This window comes from Bolinopsis microptera, chromosome 4, assembly GCF_026151205.1.
Source record: "Bolinopsis microptera isolate Bmic1 chromosome 4, MBARI_Bmic_1.0, whole genome shotgun sequence".
Taxonomy (NCBI): domain Eukaryota; kingdom Metazoa; phylum Ctenophora; class Tentaculata; order Lobata; family Bolinopsidae; genus Bolinopsis; species Bolinopsis microptera.
In genome coordinates, this window is record NC_087075.1 from 5,021,799 (window position 1) to 5,046,993 (window position 25,195).

The window sequence follows — 25,195 nt, forward strand, 5'->3', positions numbered from 1 at the left end:
CAGCTGGTGTACACATACAACTCTCCAAACATGTGGTCACAACTTTGAAGTTCTGTCGGTACGATCACTGAAGTTCTCTCTGCTACTCCAAAGAAATGGTGATTTGGGAAGATGAATGATGGAAACATTGTGCAATCCATAAAATGTCCATTATTTTTTAGTCCTTTCATGCAAAACGAGAGATGTTTACTCAAACCTTTATCGGTCGTTAAAGGACCAGTTAACTGAAAAAAAAGTTATCCTCATATTTTGACAGATTGTGACAAATAGCAAACTAAGCAACGAGTCGAAATTCCTAAATCTCTAACTGCTCTCTAACGCGTGTAAATAGCGTTTGTATTATTTTGGCGATGACGTCATAAAGTCCCTTGCGCGCGCAGAGGAGCTCGTGACACTGTATTTTACAGGTAGAAAATGGACATAATACAATGTTTTCCCCCGAATAACTCGAAAAGTAAGTAATTTAGGGTACATGTTGCTTCATAAGTTGTATATAAACATGGCCATTCTGCACAATTTGCATACATCCAAAAACCTTTAGGGCCTTCATAGCCCAATTTACCAGATACCCATAGTTTTGCATGATTTCTGGAACCGAAAATCAGTTTTTGGCCAATAACTGAAAAAGTAAGCACTTTAAGGCATATGTTTGTTCGTAAGTCATATATTAATATGCTAATTGCGGTTCTTTTGCACCCTGTCTAAAGACTCTATCACGATCCTATCGAAAATGGGCTCAGCACCACGCCCAAAATGGTTTTTGGCGAATTTCTCGAAAAGTAAGGATTTTAGGCCATGTGTTGCTCAATAACTCCTATATAAACATGCATATGCGGCTTCGTTTAAGCCTATTTTGAAGTCTCTTCGACCTTCAGAAGCAAGGGGTCGGTTAAGTTATTGGGTCAATATGGGCGTGGCCCTCCTGGGTTTTCTCCACGGTCAAAAAAATATCTCCAAACGAAAATCGTTTATTCATACCTTCGGAAAGGTCTGTGCAAAGTTTCGTGAGTATCTGAACATTAGCGGGTTCATTTCCATAAATGTCCATAAATGACTGGACTACACAACTTTAGAGTTAACTTTAGAGAAACTCATAAGTCATTTATCTCAAATTAAGCTGTTAGTGTCCATGATCAACCTATGGCGACAATGTTTTACGTGAAATGTAAAAATCAGGAGTAATATAAAAAGTGTATTTTCAGATTAAAGTGCTAGCTCATAGTTTTAGAATTGTATAGATTAACGTTGGTCGTTTAGCCATCTAACAATCGATCGTGCCGTAATATATGGCCAAAGAATAATAGGGTCTTGGAAATTTTATAGTTGTTCAGTGGGTCGATTGACTGAACACGTTTGCACTTGGTATTTAAACTTACCAGTAGTTTATTTATGTTATGTACCGATGATAATGCAATTAGGATAACAGCTAGGTAAGCCGTAAGTCTAATTCAAAACACACCGCACACGCGTACACTCCAATCAGTAATACTATTTGGTAGACCGGGTATTTTGGCGGGAATTCTGTTCCCATGGCACTGTTCTGATAGAAGCTACTTCTACTAATGGTCCCAGAGGAACGGCCGTAAAGTAGCCAGACTTCTTGTCTCCTATACTGGCTGACACATGCCATGCGGACTAAAGTTAGAAATTTCGCTATGCTATAAATATATAATTGCTCTCGGAATATGGAACAAACTCCTACTTATCTAGATCCTTTCTAAATTCGTTAGAGTTTCATGGACTGGGGAAAAATAATCGGTACAGTCTCCCTGCTTGTGTAACTAGCAATGAAAACAATCCAAAATTATCACATATGACATTTAAGTTGTAATAGCAGAAACTTTCTAACCGTACATTCACCCGCCACTGTTCAAGAACCTATATCACTGTTTAAAATCATGACGTGAGCACTGTACATCCAATCAGCTATTCCTTTAGTTAGGATGATAGCCAAAACTATAAGGATTTTGGAGAACTAGGGAAATAGTCATAATTCTAAAATTTGAGTGAGTTACAGGTGTTTTATTGACAACGATAAACATTTGCAACTTATTACGCTATGCCAGCGCGCACTGAGGGACTTTATGACGTCACGAGGCCACAGCTTATTATTGCAATAACACGCGTTACACGTACGCTAGAGAGTTGGTTCTTTCGGCGATACGATTCTTTACCGGTTTGTCACAACTGATTTAAATCTTAGCCAAATTGGAGACTACAAATTTTTCAGTTAACTGGTCCTTTAAAACAGTCGTAGATATTCTTGCAGAAGATCGGGACTCGAAGCAAACTTCATTCTCATTTCCACAGGTTTGGAGTCCGTCACAAAGATCACGCAGCTCCACAAAACCAGGTTCACCCCATGGACAGAGAAGTACATTTTTACAGGTTTCATCAACCGCCATAAATCTTAAAGACTTTTCTATTCCACAAGTGGGCCATATCTTTTCTTCGTCTTTTCCATCGATACAGTCCAACACTCCGTCTCCTAACCAAGAGAGCGGTATTGGTAGTTCCCCTGCTTGTCCGATACGTCTTTTACATTTTTGTTGAGTCTTTCTGTCACAACTAAAATGTGTTTCATCATTTTTATCGTTGCAGTCTTGTTGTTCGTCACACATGAGATGTTTGTGCACATGGCAATCAAATGACGGTCGTAAACATAGGTTTTCAATGTTATCATCACATATCTGCTCACCCAAACAAATGATATACTTTGAAACTGTAGACATGTATCCGTTTATCTGACAGGAGACGCCCACCCTGTCAGGGTCAGAGCAATTGGTCTGCTCTGATGCATAATCTTTGCAATAATTTGGTTCTACGTTCCCGGCAACGTCTAGTATTAATGAACATCTAGTATAATTAAGTACTGGAACGATATGATCACTGAATGATAAATGTAAACAAGTTTTCACTGACAGATTTGTTTCGCTACAGTTTGCTTCGTCCTCTCCGCCTGGACAATCCTCCACATTATCACATATGTCAGATATTTTTAGATAACTATAATGTATGTTTTCATCGGATCCTATGTCTTTACAATACAAACCATATCTGTATCCGTTACAAATAGCCTCATCTTCACAATCGACATCATCACACACATCATCACAGACTTCATCGGTTCGAACAGTTTTACCACTCAATAACGTCGTCATGTTAATGGTATCAGTGCAACCTTCTTCATCCAGTTCATTATTAATACAATCAGCAATACCATTACAATAGATACCTAAATATTTGACCATTTCAAATGATACGTAATATCCAGGATAAGATTTGTATCCACACAAGTAATCTCCACAGAGTCGCTCATCACTCCTTATCTCTAAGGTCTGTGATTGTCCACAAAGCTGATAAAAGTGTGGGTCGTTCGAACAGAGCTGTCCTTGAAGCACAAATATATTTTCTTCCCTATGTCTGTTACCCATGTCTTCGTCTAATACGTAGTATTCATCAGTGTTGTGGCACTTGAATCTCAACGTGTGTGTGCTTGCTTGGATACAGATGAATTTGAGGAATTACATAACACTCTTCACCTGTAAATTGTTGTAATGTACGAGTTATGGAATTTGCTCAAAAAAGATGAAAAGAAGTTTAATTCCAATTACCGATAAATCCTATGTAGAGATTATCCATCTGAGTGATTCAAAAGTTACATATAAATTGCATGATCCAAATTGGAAATAATTTTAAATGCACAATTAGCCAGTTTTACCGTTTGAGTTTTGTGATGATGTTGAGGATTCTAATGCTCGGGGAGGGAAGTAACCAGACAAACTGGGCAATTCTGAAACTTGTGCTGACAGCCCTGAAAATTTGTACACTGGTAATATTTGTACGCTATTTTGCTACTATTCAAGAGTTTCCCAAAACTGTAAATAATGTTATTTACATCTTCTTTTTAACGTATTCGGAGCAGTGAGACTGAGAAATTTCGATTCATTTGAGAGTGCTAAATTTTTTTGCGGGGTTTCAATATCATGTAAAACTACCTAAGTTAATACAATAAAAGTCATATCAATTTAATTTAAAATGGAAGTTTTTAAAGTCAGTTTCCTACGATGTGGCTAAAAAAGCCGGACTTACAAATAACCACAATCTAAAGTTTTACCTGGTTGTTGTAAACATTGTGACAGACAGATCTTCAATAGAACCAGTAAAAGTTGAACTATCATGACTGAATATAATATTAAAGTATAGTGGGGGTGAGGGGGCAAAATCAAAAAGTTTTTAAAATGTAGCGCGCTGTGTGCCTGAATGTCAAAACAACGAAATATTCAGTATCAACAATCAACCGTGCATGTAAAGACTTTTAAAGTTTTCGGCAGAACTGTCGAAAACTCGATCCTGTTCAAATTATGTTAGCAGATGGCATTAATGGCAAACATTTCTTCAAAAATTTGCTGAAGATTATGCTCATGCAGCTTAATTTTAAAGCCCAGCTTAAACTGAGCAATTTGGCACTAGAGATAATTTTAAAACACAGTTTCAAGAACGATTCAAATAATACGATATTAAATGCATATTAGAGCCTACCAGAAGCTTTGCTAAATAAGTGTGATTCGAAAAAGGAATGCATAGTGTATTCTTTGAACAAATTTTAGAAAGTTTACTTTCAGGACTGAAATCTAGCAATGTGAAATGATAAATCAAGCAAAATTTTGGCTATGCTGTGCGTACTAAGTAAAGAATTATAGGAGGCTATGGTACTAAAATTTAAACTAAGATCAATATCTAATAAAATTATTAACTAATTTGCTCGTAATACCTTTCTAAATATGACTCTTATTGTTAACAAATTTCTTAGGGAGATTGGAAGTATTATATCCTACAAACGACTGTTTACAAGTTTTACACTCCATTAAATATATAAGGTTACAACTCTGACAAGTTATCACAGTGCTGGCAAGCACGACCGTTGCATTTATTGTGGGTATACTATGTTCCCCATTTACTATTATACCCCCTTTACTATTATACCCCCTTTACTATTATACCCCCTTTGGTACACGTTACAAGCCTCTTTTGTGCACGCGAAGCGTGCACTCCGGCCGGAGGCGGCGGCCGAAGGCCGCCGCCTCCGGCAGGAGTTTTCCAGGCATTAAGACTCATCGGAAGTCGTTAAGCAGAATTATTTTTAGTTCAAAACATTCTAATTTGATGTCAAAGATGACAGGAATAAAAAATAGTTATGTTGAGATTTTTAAGAAATTTGCATAAAATACTCGCCAGCACTGTTATACGAAATTCGGTAAAAAACCCAAAATCGCCATATTCAGGTGCCTTAAAAACCATGTTAAAATTGAGTTAGAGATCTGAAATTTTTCAGGGCGTCTAGACGTTGATCAAATCGACTGCAAAAAAAGTTTCAGGTTTCAGGAGTATCGGGAAATGGGTTTTCTAGAACCCCTGTTTTACGACAGATTGTCGTGATATATATATATATACATTTTACCAAAACCCATAATCATGGGTAGAGTGGACCGCTGTCAGTGTCTCTCTTTCCCAAACAAAAGGAATTGATATTACTTTGATTGACCGTTCTCAAATGTAAAATGATACCGAGAATGAAATCGGTCGCTCGCTTTTCCCATTCATTCACGGCTTACGAATTGTAATAAGTTTCGATTGATTACATCAATCAGATGCTGTAAAAATCTCTTTGGGTTGCGTTCGGGTCGATACCTAGTATTTCGGGGTAAGGGTGGTAGTTATTAGTATTACTTATTGAATTAGCTGAAGTTTATTGAATCTTCATTGCCGAGTACAGCTGCCTTTGGGTAGTTCTTCTTAATCTATTACAATTGTAAATGAATGGGAAAAGCGAGCGACCGATTTCATTCTCGGTATCATTTTACATTTGAGAACGGTCAATCAAAGTAATATCAATTCCTTTTGTTTGGGAAAGAGAGACACTGACAGCGGTCCACTCTACCCATGATTATGGGTTTTGGTAAAATATCATCTCTTTTTGATTATAATGTCAGGGTACTTTATAAAGTCGAAATATAAACTGATATCTTCATTAATAAGGAGGAAGTTTCAACGATTTCGAAATTTTTCCTTTAAAAACATTTCCTTGTGTTTAGGTAAGCATATCGGTCCATCACTGACTGAATATGCCACTTAATACTCATTCAAGTTGGCATTAAATTCATATATAATGACATTAAACTGTCGTGGCAAAGCAGAATTTGTTGGAAATCACGAATGAGCAAAATTCTCACCTTTCGCACGTGCAAACTTTGAGCGGACGTTGCGTGCGCATCCAATATTGAATCGCCGTAAATTTTTTCATGTAATTGTTTTATATATAGCTTGATAAGCATGCAAAGTTTCAAAGTATTTCAAGAAGAACTGTAATCACAACGGCACTCTAAAGTTGACCGAAAATGACGAAAACAGCAATTTTCAGTGATTTTAGCAATTTTCTATCAATTTGGGCGTGTCCCCACGTGTGCAACTTTTCGATTTTCAACTTCAAAACTAACCTAATGCACAATTTATACCTATAGGAAGCAGAACTGAGCTCCTCAACTCAAGGCATGGCCCAACACCAGAGAATACTAAATCGCAAAATTGACGTTTTTATAAAATAATTCTTCAAAAAAGCACAAACTTCAATGACGAATATCTTTATGAAGGAGCAAGCTAGAAAAACTTTCCGGTAGATTTTCAGAATGCTTGAACAATTATCTAAGATGAAAATTTCCTCAGATTTTGAATAAAATTACTCCTTAATGGTTTAAAATTAATTTTAAAAGTTATTACTTTGTCAAAAATCAAGTTTTAAAAATGGTTAACTTGATGACGTCATCAAGGGGTGTTTATGACGGCATATAATTTTTTTATACAATGTAAACTAAAGTATAAACAATTATTTGCAAAACCTGTGGTCGGAAATGGCTGTATCTTTTATACTTTTGAATTTATGGACAATTAAATACAGGCTACAATTGACTGGCAAAGCGTCTATCCCTGAATATATGTATATAGGTATGTATGTATCACGACAATCTATCGTAAAACAGGGGTTCTAGAAAACCCACTTCCCGATGCTCCTGAAACCTGAAACTTTTTTTGCAGTCGATTTGGTCAACGTCTAGACGCCCTGAAAAATTTCAGATCTCTAACTCAATTTTAACATGGTTTTTAAGGCACCTGAATATGGCGATTTTGGGTTTTTTACCGAATTTCGTATAACAGTGCTGGCGAGTATTTTATGCAAATTTCTTAAAAATCTCAACATAACTATTTTTTATTCCTGTCATCTTTGACATCAAATTAAAATGTTTTGAACTAAAAATAAATCTGCTGAACGACTTCCGATGAGTCTTAATGCCTGAAAAACTCGTGCCGGAGGAGGCGGCCTTCGGCCGCCGCCTCCGGCCGGAGTGCACGCTTCGCGTGCACGAAAGAGGCTTCCGACGAGTACCAAAGGGGTTATAGTAGTAAAGGGGGTATAATAGTAAAGGGGGTACAATAGTAAAGGGCGTACATAGTATACCCCCAATAAAGACACCGCTCGTGCTTGCCAGCACTGTGATATTCAGGGATAGACGCTTTGCCAGTCAATTGTAGCCTGTATTTAATTGTCCATAGATTCAAAAGTATAAAAGATAAAGCCATTTCCGACCACAGGTCTTGCAAATAATTGTTTACACTTTAGTTTACATTGTATAAAAAAATTATTTGACGTCATAAACACCCCTTGATGACGTCATCAAGTTAACCGTTTTTAAAACTTGATTTTTGACAAAGTAATAACTTTTAAAATTAATTTTAAACCATTAAGGAGTAATTTTATTCAAAATCTGAGGAGATTTTCATCTTAGATAATTGTTCAAGCATTCTGAAAATCTACCGGAAAGTTTTTCTAGCTTGCTCCTTCATAAAGATATTCGTCATTGAAGTTTGTGCTTTTTTGAAGAATTATTTTATAAAAACGTCAATTTTGCGATTTAGTATTCTCTGGTGTTGGGCCATGCCTTGAGTTGAGGAGCTCAGTTCTGCTTCCTATAGGTATAAATTGTGCATTAGGTTAGTTTTGAAGTTGAAAATCGAAAAGTTGCACACGTGGGGACACGCCCAAATTGATAGAAAATTGCTAAAATCACTGAAAATTGCTGTTTTCGTCATTTTCGGTCAACTTTAGAGTGCCGTTGTGATTACAGTTCTTCTTGAAATACTTTGAAACTTTGCATGCTTATCAAGCTATATATAAAACAATTACATGAAAAAATTTACGGCGATTCAATATTGGATGCGCACGCAACGTCCGCTCAAAGTTTGCACGTGCGAAAGGTGAGAATTTTGCTCATTCGTGATTTCCAACAAATTCTGCTTTGCCACGACAGTTTAATGTCATTATATATGAATTTAATGCCAACTTGAATGAGTATTAGGTGGCATATTCAGTCAGTGATCGACCGATATGCTTACCTAAACACAAGGAAATGTTTTTAAAGGAAAATTTCGAAATCGTTGAAACTTCCTCCTTATTAATTAATGAAGATATCAGTTTATATTTCGACTTTATAAAGTACCCTGACATTATAATCAAAAAGAGATGATATTTTACCAAAACCCATATTCATGGGTAGAGTGGACCGCTGCCAGTGTCTCTCTTTCCCAAACAAAAGGAAATGATATTAATTTGATTGACCGTTCTCAAATGCAAAATGATACCGAGAATGAAATCGGTCGCTCGCTTTTCCCATTCATTTACAATTGTAATAGATTAAGAAGATCTACCCAAAGGCAGCTGTACTCGGCAATAAAGATTCAATAAACTTCAGCTAATTCAATAAGCAATAACTACTACCCTTACCCCGAAATACTAGGTATCGATCCGAACGCAACCCAAAGAGATTTTTACAGCATCTGACTGATGTAATCAATCGAAATTTATTACAATTCGTAAGCCGTGAATGAATGGAAAAAGCGAGCGACCGATTTCATTCTCGGTATCATTTTGCATTTGAGAACGGTCAATCAAATTAATATCATTTCCTTTTGTTTGGGAAAGAGAGACACTGGCAGCGGTCCACTCTACCCATGAATATGGGTTTTGGTAAAATATACTTATAAAAAATATAGTAATATATTAATAGGGAAACTTGTTTAGAATGGTGACTACTAAATTTGGAACAGGGGGACAGGAAACTTTGCTTACAAACATAGCATTTTCCATAGGCATGGCACTCTCCCGAACAGCTGGCAGGGTCTGGTTCCAGAAACTGACTAGCAGTGGCTTCTCTCTCTCTATCACTGCTATCACAGCTATATATATTCATGTTAGAGCACACGTGCTCTGGGCTCATACGTTAGCCCCCTCTAGGGACGATAATCGATAAAGGTGAAACTAAATATAACTCTCAACTGAACAATAGCCCCATATGTGGACAAATTGTTCTCATAACTCAACAAAAATAGTAGTAGTTGTAGTACGATGGTGAAATTCGCCCTCTTACTACTTTTGTAGTGAATTGTGCAACATTTAATCGATATATTTGGATCGTCCTTTTTTTTGCAAGGAGCACCACAAAAGTACAAAACAACTCGATATAACTATTTGAAATGTTAGTGGACTTGCACGACATTCTAAAGGAGGACAAACCTATAACACTAACAGAAACAAACAAGAATTGCGTCCGTTTTCTTGATGGTGACGTACGCTAAATTTCCATCCATTACCCACGCCGTTAAATTGAAGCTATAGATAGAATATATTATATATATATATGGCAATAAGTCAGTTAATTGATGATGGTATGAAACCAAATTGGGGTAAAGGAAGTCAAAATCACGAAGAAAATTGTAAAACCATATTGTCCCAATCTCTGTCCCAGTTACAGTTTTTGAAAATGAAATTTCCAGGACCGAGTACATTTTACAGTTTTGACTAAATTGACTAAATTTCTCACCCACAACCAATTAGTCAGTTAATTGATGATGGTATGAAACCAAATTGGGGTACTGGAAGTCAAAATCACGAAGAAAATTGTAAAACCATATTGTCCCAAGCTCTGTCCCAGTTACAGTTTTTGGAAATGAAATTTCCAGAACCGAAATTTTACAGTTATGACTGAATTTCTCACCGACAACCAATTAGTAAGTCAACTATAGGTAGCATATGACACGATTGAGATGCTGGAAGTTTAATTCTGGTCGGAGGAAGCCCACAACAGAAAGTTTAACAAAACGAAAAGTTGTATTTTCAAAAGTCTGTCCCATTTTCAAATATGAAATTTTCTGAACACAAATTTGACAGATTGGATGAAATTTTTGCCCACAAACCAATTAGTCAGTTAATTGATGAGGGTATGAAACCAAATTGGGGTACTGAAAGTCAAAATCACGAAGAAAATTGTAAAATCATATCGTCCCAATCTCTGTCCCATTTTCAGTTTTTGAAGTTTTTTTTAGGATGGTGTGTGACTGTAACGGGTCCGCATGACTGCAAAAGTCAGTACGTTTAACGCCTCGAGGAAGATCGCAGGATTCCTAGTCTATGCTACTCTTTTCATCATGGCTACGACACTCAATTTTGGGACATGGAATGTTTGCGGTCTATCGACCACATACAGGCAACACTTCGTTGCAGAGGACATTGACAGATATAACTTAGACATTTTAGCACTTCAGGAGACCAAGACACGTGAATACTTGGAAACAACACTCCCTGGACATCATCGATTGTTTTTGTTTGATCAGAGACACGATAGACACGGTGGACTTGGGTTTATTGTTAACAAGCGTTTTTTGGAATGTATAGTATCCCATCATCAGATCAGTGACAGAGTTGTTTATATGGACTTTAAATTAAGTGCTAAAAGGGTGGATCAACCACCTTGTCATATCAGAATTGTTAATTGTTACAGCCCTACGAATCCCAAGTCAGTTCAGAATCCCCGTTTAGCAACCCAATTTTACGATGAGCTACTCGAGGCTATCAGTGTACCTGCTAGATTTGAAGTATGGATGTTAGGCGACTTTAATGCCAAACTTGGCAAAAGAAGCCCTGTTGATGTAGAAAATGGTTTACATGTGAATATTGGTAGACATGGTGTTGGGAGGAGGAATGAAAACGGTGAAAGGTTGCTACACTTTCTCACTGCTAATGGCCTGTTTGCTGCCAACACTTCATTCTCCCATAGCAGCAGACACATTACCACACGGACTGGTTGGATTCGGGATCGAGCAACCAGGAAAAGTAAACCTTATTTCCAACAGATTGACTTCATACTCTGCAAGTCCAGAAGCAAGGCACTGCTAACTGATGCCAGGTCATATGCAGGTACAAAGCACCGCAGTGACCACAAACTTGTTGTTGCCAAGGCAGATTTTTCGCAGCGCTTCAATTTGTACAGGGAGAGCAGAGCATTTCAGAAGACTTATAACACAACAACCTTGATTGGAAGCAAACAGGCTCAACAACAATATCAGCAAGAACTTCGTCAGAAACTTGAGCAAACTGTATCAGATCCTGACTTTACTTCCAACAACACGGAACAGCAATTTGATATGCTTTTTCGTGAAGTTAAAGAAGCTGCTGTTTCCACTGTGGGTTTTCGCGAGCCACAGCGAAAGAGGAATCATTCCTCTGACAGTCAAGTTGTTAGTATGTCTGAAGAAAGGAAACAACTTTTACAACAACTGAACAACAACGAATACAGAGACAGGACAGCTCTCAGAGCTAAAATCAACAGGCTCTCAAACGACATTACTAAACGGTTGAAAACATTGAGAGTTGAGTTAGCAAACAGCCTAGCTAACTCTATAGCCACCATAGACGAAGGACGGAGAATGTTTGAAGCTGCTCGTCAACTATCAGGCAAACAGAAAACGGGTGCAGGCTCTGTGTCTGTTTTCAACACTGACAACCAACTGGTAGATAATGAACGAGACAAGGCTGAAATCATTCGCCAGTACTTCGAAGAACACTACACTGGACCTGACAGTGAACCACCACTAGAACCGTTCACAGGTAACCCTAGGCCCCTTCAAAACCCCATTACAGCGTTTGAAGTTGAGCTTGCGGCCAAGAAACTCAAGAACGGTAAAGCTGTTGGACCAGATGGGATCCCAAACGAATTTCTCAAACACTCTCCTGAAATCTTTTTTTCCACATTTGCACAACTTACTAATCGATCCTTTGAGCTCCATGAACATGTACCTTCTTTCACAGAGGGATACCTTACTCCGCTCCAAAAACCTGGAAAGCCACTAGGCCCCCCTAAGAGTTTGCGCCCACTTTGCCTACTAAACGGTACTAGAAAGATATTGTCCATGATAGTCTTAAAGCGCATCCAAAGGCAAGTATCTCAATACACTGGTCCTTGGCAGAATGCCTATAAACCTGGCCATAGTTGTGCAAATATCGTTTGGACCCAGCGAATACTAGTGTCAGTTGTCAAAGAAAAACGCTGGTCTCTTCATAAGATGGGCATTGACATGTCCTCTGCTTTTGATACCATAAAGAGGTCGGTATTACTTGACATTTTAGCTGATGCTGGTTGTAGTGAGGACGACATTCGACTGGTAAGGTATTTGCTCGCAAATACTAAACTGAAGATCAAAGTGAACTCAACAATATCGGGAGAGTTTATTGTCACGATTGGAGCTTTTCAAGGCGACAGTTTGTCTGGAAACTTGTTCACTCTATATCTGGCAGCAGCACTTTACCACCTGCGTGCTGTTATGTCCTATCTAAGACCTAACCCTCCCATAGCTGAGAATCTGTTACCCCTCGAGTGGGAGTATGCAGATGATGCTGATTTTACTGATGAGGATAAAAGTAACTTGGAGTCTTTGTTGCCAATATGTAAAGAGATATTGGAAGAGTGGAATCTTTTTGTCAATGAGTCAAAAACCGAGTTCACCCACTTCTATCTGGCCGGCAAGAACGAGGTTGATGACAAAGGAGAGACACTCAGAGGTAGAGAACCTTGGAGGTCATCTATCTCTTTAGGCTCTAAGTTGTGCAGCATCGAAGATGTCAAGAGACGATGTATACTTGCTAACATTGCTTTTCAGAACTACAAAAAAGTCTGGGAACAAGGTAGACGTATACCCTTGAAGATTCGACTCAAGATATATGAAGCACAAGTTGTTTCAATACTGATGTATAATTGCAGCAGTTGGGCAACATCTAAACAACTCCTTCAAAAACTTGATGTCTGCCACAGGAATCATCTCCGTACGATCATCGGCATGACCTACCCTAATGTCATACGAAATGTGACTCTATACAAACGCTGCGAAGTTGTTCCACTAAGTGAGCGTGTTGCTCGTGCACGGTGGAGAATGCTCGGTCACATCCTCCGCAGTGATAATAACTCACCTGCCCAGCTTGCCTTACATTTTGCTGTAGAGAGTCAGAGTTTGATGAGAGGTAGAGTCGGACGACACCAGTCAAACTTGTTAAAAACTATTTTGAACGATTTAAGTGACAGAAACTTTAGACTTGTAAATACAGACGATTTATACCATTTAAGACATTTTGCAACAGATAGAAAAGCATGGAGAGAGTTAAGCATGATTTAGTTTATTCTGTGTTATTTTTCTCTTGGTGACTTATCAGGTCATCAAGATGTTCTTTATGTTCTATTTTTGATTTGAATAAAGTTATATAATAATAATAAGAAGATGAAATTTCCAGGACCGAAATTTTACAGTTTTGACTGAATTTCTCATCCACAACCAATTAGTAAGTCAACTATAGGTGGCATATGACACGATTGAGGTGCTGGAAGTGTGATTTCGGTCGGAGAAAGACCACAGCAGAAAGTTTAACAAAACGAAAAGTTGCATTTTCAAAAGTCTGTCCCATTTTCAAATATGAAATTTTCTGAACACAAATTTGACAGATTAGATGAAATTTTTGCCCACAAACCAATTAGTCAGTTAATTGATGAGGGTATGAAACCAAATTGGGGTAAAGGAAGTCAAAATCACGAAGAAAATTGTAAGATCATATCGTCCCAATCTCTGTCCCCATTTCAGTTTTTGAAGATGAAATTTCCAGCACCGAAATTTTACAGTTTTGACTGAATTTCTCACCCACAACTTTACCTGAGTACCCCAGGCTTTAATGTTGTTAAACAACAGAATAGAGATTAGGCGGAATGACAGGCTGAGCGCGGCCCAGTAACTACAACCAATTAGTAAGTCAACTATAGGTGGCATATGACACGATTGAGGTGCTGGAAGTTTAATTCCGGTAGGAGGAAGCCCACAGCAGAAAGTTTAACAAAACGAAAAGTTGTATTTTCAAAATCAAAAGTCTGTCCCATTTTCAAATATGAAATTTTCTGAACACAAATTTGACAGATTGGATGAAATTTTTGCCCACAAACCAATTAGTCAGTTAATTGATGAGGGTATGAAACCAAATTGGGGTACTGGAAGTCAAAATCACGAAGAAAATTGTAAAATCATATCCTCCCAATCTCTGTCCCATTTTCAGTTTTTGAAGATGAAATTTCCAGGACCGAAACTTTACAGTTTTGACTGAATTTCTCACCCACAACCAATTAGTAAGTCAACTATAGGTGGCATATGACACGATTGAGGTGCTGGAAGTGTGATTTCGGTCGGAGAAAGACCACAGCAGAAAGTTTAACAAAACGAAAAGTTGCATTTTCAAAAGTCTGTCCCATTTTCAAATATGAAATTTTCTGAACACAAATTTGACAGATTAGATGAAATTTTTGCCCACAAACCAATTAGTCAGTTAATTGATGAGGGTATGAAACCAAATTGGGGTAAAGGAAGTCAAAATCACGAAGAAAATTGTAAGATCATATCGTCCCAATCTCTGTCCCCATTTTAGTTTTTGAAGATGAAATTTCCAGCACCGAAATTTTACAGTTTTGACTGAATTTCTCACCCACAACCTTACCTGAGGACCCCAGGCTTTAATGTTGTTAAACAACATGGAATAGAGATTAGGCGGAATGACAGGCTGAGCGCGGCCCAGTAACCACAACCAATTAGTAAGTCAACTATAAGTGGCATATGACACGATTGAGGTGCTGGAAGTTTAATTCCGGTAGGAGGAAGCCCACAGCAGAAAGTTTAACAAAATTAAACCATAAACGAAAAGTTGTATTTTCAAAAGTCTGTCCCATTTTCAAATATGAAATTTTCAGAACACAAATTTGACAGATTGGATGAAATTTTTGCCCACAAACCAATAAGTCAGTTAATTGATGAGGGTATGAAACCAAATTGGGGTACTGGAAGTCAAAATCACGAAGAAAATTGTAAAATCATATCGTCCCAATCTCTGTCCCATTTTTAGTTTTTGAAGATGAAATTTCCAGGATCACCGAAATTTTACAGTTTTGACTGAATTTCTCACCCACAACCAATTAGTAAGTCAACTATTGGTAGGGGGTGCACGATAAAAATAAACTTGCTCGGATTTTCAAAATTTTTGTACCATTGTTTTCTAGAGACTGTGAGAATTTTCACAGCACCAAATTTGTCATAACTTTTTGGAATGATCAGTGAGTTTCACCTAGGTACCATATTTGTTGGTGCGCGGCTTTTAAAGCAAAATTAGGTGTAAAAGTCGCGTAATTTGACGAAATTCGTTAATTTTTGTCGTATTATTCGGTCATATCTTCGGTTCCTGAACATTGAACATGAATCATGCTGAAATAAATTTGTCAGAACCTTCCAATCATACTTAACTACCGAACCTAATTTAGTTGGGCCGAGAAATTGGCCTTGATTAAGATGTCTAAAATGACAAAATAGGTATAAATTTGTCGATAACTCAAATTCTGACCATCGAAATTGCTCAAACTAATTTAGGTTCAGTAGAACATAGGTGTTTTAGTTTACGTAAGCTGACCAAATTTCAACTAAATTGTTATATGGGAAGTATTGTAACTTTTTGGTTGTTTCCGAAATAATGTGCTGGCCGAAATACGAGCTAAAAACCATGTTCAATGATCAGCGCGCGCGTCTTACGGTCGATGGCGCACTGCCTACTATATATAAGTGGCATATGACACGATTGAGGTGCTGGAAGTTTTATTTCGGTCGGAGGAAGCCCACAGCAGAAAGTTTAACAAAACGAAAAGTTGTATTTTCAAAAGTCTGTCCCATTTTCAAATATGAAATTTTCTGCGAACACAAATTTGCGGATTGGATGAACTTTTTGCCCACAAACCAATTAGTTAGTTAATTGATGATGGTATGAAACCAAATTGGGGTACTGGAAGTCAAAATCACGAAGAAAATTGTAAAATCATATTGCTTGTCCCAATCTCTGTCCCAGTTACAGTTTTTGAAAATGAAATTTCCAGGACCGAGTTTTGACTAAATTGTTGACGGATGTTACTCGTCTAAATTTCTTCGAAGTAGCGCGCGCCGCTTTCTTCTCGAAAGCCCGACGGCACGAGCTACGAAGTAGCGCGCGCCGGGCCAGATCATTAACAATGGTCAAACTAAATTGACTAAATTTCTCACCCACAACTAATTATTAAGTCAACTATAGGTGGCATATGACACGATTGAGGTGCTGGAAGTTTGATTCTGGTCGGAGGAAGCCCATAGCAGAAAGTTTAACATAGCGCCGCTATAAATAAATTATGATATGTTGCTCTTTCATAAATATAAAATACTTTTAAATATAAAATACATTTTACTAATTTCTAAAAACTTTTAAACAGCTTATTGAATTGTATTAATTGTCCAAAATTTAGAACCAATTTCAAATTTCGGGATCAATTAGTTTCATTGTGTCATATGCAGTGCAAGTGTTTGAAAAACATTTTTGATGCGCGGCGCGGCACCACCCAGTAGTGCATTATTCTAACTTTGCAGCGGGCTCGCTTATTTCACAAATACCGCCAGGAGGCGGCCGGCGGGCGCGCGCCACTGTAATTAGCGCAAGGGCTTTGGAGTCTGGATAGAGCATGAAAGGTTGAAGTTGCAATGTTTGTTTTGTGGGTTTATAACTTAACAAAACGCGCACCGGGTTTGACTCGTCGACGGTCTAAATATAATTGAAACAAATATTTTACAAATATCATTCGTTAATAATCACTTATTACCTTAACAAATGTTACTCATTTACATTTTTCGAAGTAGCGCGCGCCGCTTTCTTCTCGAAATGTTAGCCCAAGGCAAGTGCTACGAAATTGCGCCCGCCGGGCTAGTCCATTACCAATTGACAATTAAATACCAAGATTCTCGCATAGCTAGGCGAGAGAAGCTAATATAAATGAGAAATAACTAACAAATTAAGTAATTGCAATGTGTATGCCTCTTTTTACGAATAAATTTGATACAAAATCAGGACGTCTAACCTGTGAAAAAAGATTGAAGATTTTTAAATCTGCAAACTTGCAATAGATTTCTATAGTCGCCTTGAAAGCACTGAAAATGAATTTCTCTCCGCTGCATTTCACGAGCAGATAATGCTTGGCCTTCCTTACCTGAGGACCCCAGGCTGTTATGTTCATTAACATAACAATAATAACCGAATAAAGATTTGGCGGAATGACAGGCTGAGCGCGGCCCAGTAAGGCCTTCCTTGGTACACCAACATCTCCAATCTTCTCACCAAATATAACTTCCCCCACTAATCCTCTTCAAAATCTGCCAAGGCATCCTCACCTAAATTAGAATTCTACAATCAAATTAAATATGATTTTGAACCAGAAACATACTTAGGAGTGGTTAAGATCCCTGATGCCCGGAAAAGCTTAACAAGGTTTCGTATTAGCTGCCACAATCTGTACATTGAAAGGGACCGTTACGAAACCCCCATAGTACGAAGAGAACATCGATGGTGCACTTTCTGCTTTTTCAGCAAGGGGCTTAAGCCTATTGAGGACGAAATTCATGTCCTAACTGACTGTTTACTCTACTCCTCAGTTAGAGAAAAATTTAACTTCCATCCCAAAAATATTACTGACCTAGCCGGTTTAGTAAGTAAGTAAGTAAGTAAGTAAAGATTATGACATAAAATCATCACAAGTGTCTACAAAATATCATTGCACTAAATAAAAATAATAATTTAAATAAATATATTTTTCCATCAACATTAATAATTTATCAAATTCAATTTTATTAATTAATAAAATCTAATACATTATCTATAAATAATTCATTAATACTTCCCAGTGGAATAAAGATTTATAAAACGCTTCTTTGCCACAAAAGGATGAAACCAAAGATATTCATTATGTGTCTCCTTATTGCTTAAATAACTGGGTCCTTCAATTTTCCCTAAAACTTCATTCGAAACATTCCAAAAATAAAAATCATTTACACTGTTTTTAGAAATCATTTCTTTCTTAAATCCTTCCAATCTAACTTTAAAGCTTAAAACTGTCAAGCAGTTCAGAGTTCTTGACATCTGAAGGAAGTTTGTTCCAGTAAGGAATGACTCGCTCCGGAAGAAAAGAAGACTGGAGATTCTTAACTTTAGTTACACTCTTATTACACCTATTGGTTGAAACTTTTTTTTTTATTTTTTGGAAAAGAATATTCAAACAATATACACATAATATAGCAATGGCCAATTGGCTGACTATAAGGTCATGGCCTGAACAAACAATTTTTTAAAATATTCAAGTGATGCTAAAGCAGAGCACAAATGTGTAATAAGTTAATAGATAAAAATACTGATTCAATGATTAAAATTATAGCTGTGAGTGTCAATAAATTACTGTGTCATAAATATTGGTTGAAACTAGATTAAGACCAGATCTGCTCATTCTGAACAAACCCGATCCATATTCAGTCAAACCACTAGTTACTTTAAAAGCTTCGATAAGGTCCCCACGTATTCGCCGCTCTGCCAGCGTTGTCAAATTGAGGATATCCAGTCTGCAGCTGTATGGAAGAGTACCCACCTCATCAATAAGACGGGTAAACCGCCTCTGGACGCTCTCCAGCTCCAAAACAGTCCCCCAACTTCCATGAGCCGCAACTGGATTCCACAATTGGACACAATACTCAAGATGAGGTCTTATCAAAGCTTTATAAATAGCTATCATTACAACCTTTTCTCTAATAACTAAGTTCCTTACAATCCAGCAAATCATACGATTTGCTTTAGAAATACATGCTTTTATCTGTTCATTCCAAAGCAAGGAGCTATGGGTAATAACCCCCAAATCTTTTTCCTGTGCAGATACTTCTAGTTCTACTCCATTTACAATATAATTCGAGTTAGGATTATTATTCAGATTAATATGGACTACTTTACACTTGGCAGGATTGAAGTTTAAGTGCCAAATACTCTCCCAAATTTCGAGTTCTAAAATATTATCAGATACACTTCTATGGTTAGCTGCATTACAAACTAACTTGAGGTCATCTGCAAATAATTTAATCTTATTTTTAACATTGTCAGGTAAATCGTTTATATAAAGAATGAATAGCAAAGGACCCAATACTGACCCCTGGGGAACACCAGATAACACGTGTTTCACCTCAGACCATTGTCCTTCTACACAAACCCTCATGGTTCTGTCTGTCAGAAAGTCTTTTATAACATCTAAAACTTTTCCCTTGACCCCAAACCCCTCCAATTTAGATAGAAGTCTAAAGTGGGGGACTATCCGATAAAACACTAGACCCTACAGAATTTACTGCCACAGCAAGACCAATCCATTCAATTCTGTCTGTGAACGAACATTTTACAGCCTACTATAAGAGCCCAGATTTCCACTCAAATACTGGCCAATGCATAATGCTATAGTACCTCAGAATAAGATCGAAATCTACAAATCCGATCTATTCATAGAAAAATAGTAGTGATAGGAGGCCAAACGTCTTCCTCTCTACCAGTTCGGTCTGGTGTCCCTCAAGGTTCTATACTTGGCCCTCTATTGTTTGTAATATTTATAAATGACATGTTCTCCTGTGTCTCTGAAGGCACCAATATCGCCCTTTATGCAGATGACACTAAAATTTGGAGGGAGATTCTTGGTTACCCTGACCATCACATAATCCAAAATGACATCAATAGATTGTATGATTGGTCAGTGAGAAATCGAATGAAGTTCCATCCACAAAAGTGCAAAGCCCTCTCTGTGTCCCTGCAAAGAAACGTGCTGGATAACTTGCCATTCAATACCTTCTTCTATAAACTTTCTGGAAGTGATATTGACTTTGTGCCCTCTCAGTCAGATTTAGGAGTCGCAATAAACTCCAGGTTTAATTGGGGTGCACAGTGTAAAGCGCTTGTTTCCAAAGCTAACTCCAGACTTGGACTACTTAAGAGAACATGTCATTTCACTACTGATAAAAGGCAGAAAAGATCGTTCTATTTGGCGTTAATTAGGTCTATATTTGAACATTGTTCTGTCATATGGTCCCCTCAATCTGCAACTCATCTTCAACAGTTTGTTGCTATCCAAAAGAGGGCTATTAAATGGATCAATGGTGAACCCTACTCGAGTTATAATGACGATAAACTTGCTACAGAGCAAAAGAAGCTAAATATTCTCCCTGTCATGCAGAAGTTTATTTATAACGATCTTATGACCTTCTATAAAATAGTGAATAGCATAATCCCAGTTTCGCTTCCTACCTATATAGTCCTATGCCGTCCAGAGGGCACCCGATACACTAGGCACAATGCTCAAATAATTGATAGGTCGGATACTTCAACTTACATGAGTACCACTGTGCCCTGCTCGGATGCCTTCCGAAATAGCTTCTTTCATAGATCTATGCTGAAATGGAATAGTCTACCAGTATGTATCCGGCAGTCAGAGCGGATTTCTACTTTTAAGGCCAATCTGATCAAGTACCTCTGGGCTGCCGATACAGTCTGGCCAGACTAGCTCATCAGTCTTATGATTCTCAGAAATGTGTTTTTGTTGGTTACAATTCTGCCGTCCAATTTCCTATCCGCTTGACCTTTTCTTTTTCTTCTATCAGTTGTGATGGAATTGTAATGAACAAAATCCATATATAATTATTTATGATATGTTTGATTTTTTGTTATTGTATGTCATTCAAATTTGGTAGACGGCCCCAACGTTAATGTGGCTCTTGCTATGTGTTGGTTCAGCCGAATTAATTATTATGTAATCAAGTTTATTTTTCTCTTTTAGTTAGTTGTCATCCGGCCAAACATTAAGCAACTTATATTGCAGTTCCATTTATCAATTAGTATATCAAAATATGTCATTGTAATTTTGCATGGCTGAAATGTAACGCTTGATTTATATATATAATAATTAATTGAATTTTCAAATAAAAAAATTATAAAACATTTCTATTTTATCCCTACACATTTGTAAATAACTAGAATTGTGTAACCTTAAATTATTTTAGAATTATAACTATTGTGAATTCAATAAAATAATTATCACTTTTGTATCCTTGTATCCTTGTATCCTTGTATCCTACCTCCGGTGGTCGAGAATACTCAAGAAAACAATAATTTCAAGAAAATACTAGGCCGTTGCAGGTTCCTTTTTCAATCCGGGTCCAGCAGTCTCCACATCTTCTTTCCTTTTCTCTCCATGTTTATCATACATCTTAGCTGGGGTGGAACTTGGAAGGCTGTCTCCAGTACAGGACTGGAGCATGATCTCTACAACAACCTCATTGCAGATATTCTCAAGTACGCTTGCAATGGCGTCTCTCAGGCGGTTGTGTCTACTTTTAACAAAGCCTCCTTTCTTGCAGATAAGGTTGTAGGTGTTCTTTTGACCACAATTACAATTCTTGGCTATGTTAGCAATAGGTAGAGCATACCTATAGGGCAGTCCAGTGAGCCAGCTTGATGCCCCCTTTTCACAAGCATGTAGGATCTTCTCATTGATACAGGGTGGTAGATCTTTCATCAGCTGGGTTTGGAGGAACTCATACCTTGTGGCATTAGACAAGCTTATAGCAGACTAAATGACAAAGTAATTCTTAATTTCAAAGTGCAGCTCACTCTAAAATGTAGGGCCAACTCTCTGAAACGATATAAATGTCCATATTGTGTATGCACCCTAGGTTCTGTCAAGTAGATAAGATGATTATAGTCGGCCAATTTTAACACAGTTTTGAAACAATCTGGTCCCATACCATAATTCATTGTATTTTTTATAATTTCCTAACAGGGGGGCTCATGGGCAGCTTTAACAGGCTTGGTGGGCTGGTAGGGCAACTAACTGGTAAAATAACTCCAAAAGCAGGTAGAACAAAACTAAAGCATCATAGCAATACCTACAATATATATATTACAAATATAACCATCTTATCACCGTTATTAACTATTTTTGTGAGGAGATGGTTAATTATTATCCCTAATTTAATGTTATTTCTAATTATGATAAATCAGCCTAGTAGGTTGTCAGTAGCAGTGATGGACGTGGAAAGTTCCCAGGTTAGCCGTTTCTATGCTGGTAAAAACATCTTCCTCACTGGAGGAACTGGTTTCCTCGGAAAATGTTTCATTGAGAAGGTGGGTATATTGTTAACTGTTATATTTAGATAAATATTTCTTAATGTTGTCAACACTGCTGCGCTCAACTCCAATCTCAGTGTTTTCAATTCAGCAAATTAAATATGAATTTATGATGTTATGAAAGTAAAATCGCGTAATTTATTGCTAACCTGTTTGATGGATTATCAACAGATTGGAGCAAAATTAAGAAAGCTATGAAGTCCTTTCATAAAATATCATCATCTGACAACAACAGGTTTTGAGGTCGTGTCCAGATGTGGGAACTATCTACATGTTGTGTCGAGGGAAGAGGGGAAAATCCCCCGAGGAGCGCATGACATCCTTATTCAGTGAGATGCTGTTCGATAACGTCAGAGCAGCAAACCCTGACGTTTTTCAGAAAGTTGTTCCTGTTATTGGCGATGTTATGGAAAAAAATCTGGGTCAGTGAAATCATTTTTCTTAACTTTATCATTTTGTTTAAAAAATATGATCAGATCTATTACTGTGATCATGAAATTTTCATTTACCGATTTATAACCTTATAAAAGATCAATGATGGATGTAATAAAATAATTTCTGACAGATCAGACCTAACATTACCACATTTGTTCAGGTATCAGTGAGGAGGATGAAAAGTTAATCACAGAGAATGTTAACATTATGATTCACAGCGCAGCAACCATCCGTTTTGATGAGCATATCAAGTACGTGATTCGCTGCCCACTACCGTATTTACCCTTATTTACCGCGCCCTGATTTACCGCAATCCCCGATTTACCTCGGCTATTTCCTTCCCCCAAATGGGGCTTAACATGCACAATGTGGACAAACAAAACCCCGATTTACCGCAAACCCCGAACTCCGCGGTAAATCTGGGTTTTACTGTAATCAATAACATATTGTGACAAGTAAGGAGGTTTTTGTCTCAGGTTATCTCTACAGTTGAACGTTGGAGGAACAGTTAAAATGGTGGAACTAGCACGGAGGGTCAAGAATCTCATAGTAAGAATACTTTTTACCTTTTAATTAGTTTTATCAGGATAAACAATCAAGCATTTTAACAAAATTTACTAAACGTCATTTAATAATCCCCCAATAATGAGTTTTAGAATTTCATCTCCAGCCTATGCACAATATACCGGTTTATACCCCCAAATTATAATGCAGACTAAAACAACCTCCCCTCCCCCTACAGTCGTTTGTCCACGTATCAACAGCCTATGCTAACTGTAACATAGCTGATATAGAGGAAGTGTACTACGAGATGGGGGAGGAGTACAGCCCTCTCAAACTCCTGGAACTATGCGAGTAAGTTACATTAATCACATTCCCTTCACAGCTGCTGGACATTGACATTGTCAGCAACACTCACACACACACTCACAATCCTGGATTATATTATGATATCCTCAGTGCTAGGTATTATCACAATGTTCAGAACACAACCAATCTCTCTCTCTCTCTCTCTCTCTCTCTCTCTCTCTCTCTCTCTCTCTCTCTCTCTCTCACTCTCTCTCTCTCTCTCTCTCTCTCTCTCTCTCTCTCTCTCTCTCTCTCTCTCTCTCTCTCTCTCTCTCTCTCTCTCTCTCTCTCTCTCTCTCTCTCTCTATCTCTCTCTATCTCTCTCTCACTCTCTCTCACTCTCTCCCGCTCATAATTAACTAGCTGTGATAAAGCAGGTCTATTTTTAGAAAATACTGAACAACTTGCTCTCTTCAAAAATAGATAAAGCTCCTTCTCTTTTGTATAATATATTGTTTTGCTCGATAACAATTCAATATCGGTCGTTACATGTAATAGTACATGAGATAGCATTTATTTTTATCTGGCTGGAATAAGAAATTCAAATCGAGGGTAAAACAAGTCTTGATTTACTTCATTACATTTGGCAACTCGGTAATGTAGCTACGCACAGTTAAGGCATGGTTAAAGCACAGTTAAGGCACGGTTAAGGCCTTCATTTATATAAAAATGTCACTGAAATATCTATAATGAGTACTTACCAGCAAACTTAACGGCAAACATCCAATATAAATCCATAAATACATTCCTTCCAACTTAAAATTGCTTTGATCTCCCACTCAAACTCTCTTCTACTCGAACTCTCTTCTGCGCAATTTATCTAGTGTTCTCCCTCCTCTACTGTCCCTTCTTCTTCTTTTTCTTCTCCTCTATTATTTGTCTTCTCTATTATTTGTCTCCTCCTCACCCTCCCTCTCTCAGTTGGATGGACGAGGACGTGATAGCGTCAATGACAGAGACCCTCCTCCGAGACCGTCCTAACACTTACTGTCTAACCAAAGCTGTGACTGAGGAATACTTGTTTAAACATGCCAAGGACATCCCTCTGGGCATATTTAGACCTAGCATTATTGGTGCCAGCTGGCAGGAACCAGCCCCGGTAAGTGTGGTTACTAGGTGGTTACTGGGTGGTTACTTGGTGGTTACTTGGTGGTTACTGGGTGGTTACTTGGTGCTTACTGGGTGGTTACTGGGTGGTAACTGGGTGGTTACTTGGTGGTTACTAGGTGCTTACTGGGTGGTTACTGGGTGGTTACTGAGTGGTTACTGAGGGGTTACTGAGGGGTTACTAGGTGGATACTAGGTGGTTACTAGGTGGTAACTGGGTGGTAACTGGGTGGTAACTAGGTGGTTACTAGGTGGTTACTGGGTGGTTATTGGGTAGTAGGTGGTTACTAGGTGGTTATTGGGTGGTTACTGGGTGGTTACTGGGTGGTTACTAGGTACTTACTGGGTGGTTAC

At 37.8% G+C, this 25,195-nt stretch overlaps 1 protein-coding gene across 2 annotated transcripts in view; it reads left to right on the forward strand.

Annotated features, from left to right (window-relative positions):
• The window catches only part of LOC134814435 (fatty acyl-CoA reductase 1-like), a 55,506-nt gene that overhangs the window by 20,359 nt on the left and 9,952 nt on the right, over positions 1-25,195 (forward strand). For both annotated transcript variants that reach the window (XM_063822549.1, XM_063822548.1), the window contains exons 2-7: positions 22,323-22,447; positions 22,686-22,872; positions 23,046-23,136; positions 23,362-23,434; positions 23,628-23,740; positions 24,656-24,833. In XM_063822549.1, the coding sequence (XP_063678619.1) occupies positions 22,349-22,447; positions 22,686-22,872; positions 23,046-23,136; positions 23,362-23,434; positions 23,628-23,740; positions 24,656-24,833 (741 nt within the window). In that variant the 5' untranslated portion in view covers positions 22,323-22,348. The remainder of the gene's footprint in view (positions 1-22,322; positions 22,448-22,685; positions 22,873-23,045; positions 23,137-23,361; positions 23,435-23,627; positions 23,741-24,655; positions 24,834-25,195) is intronic.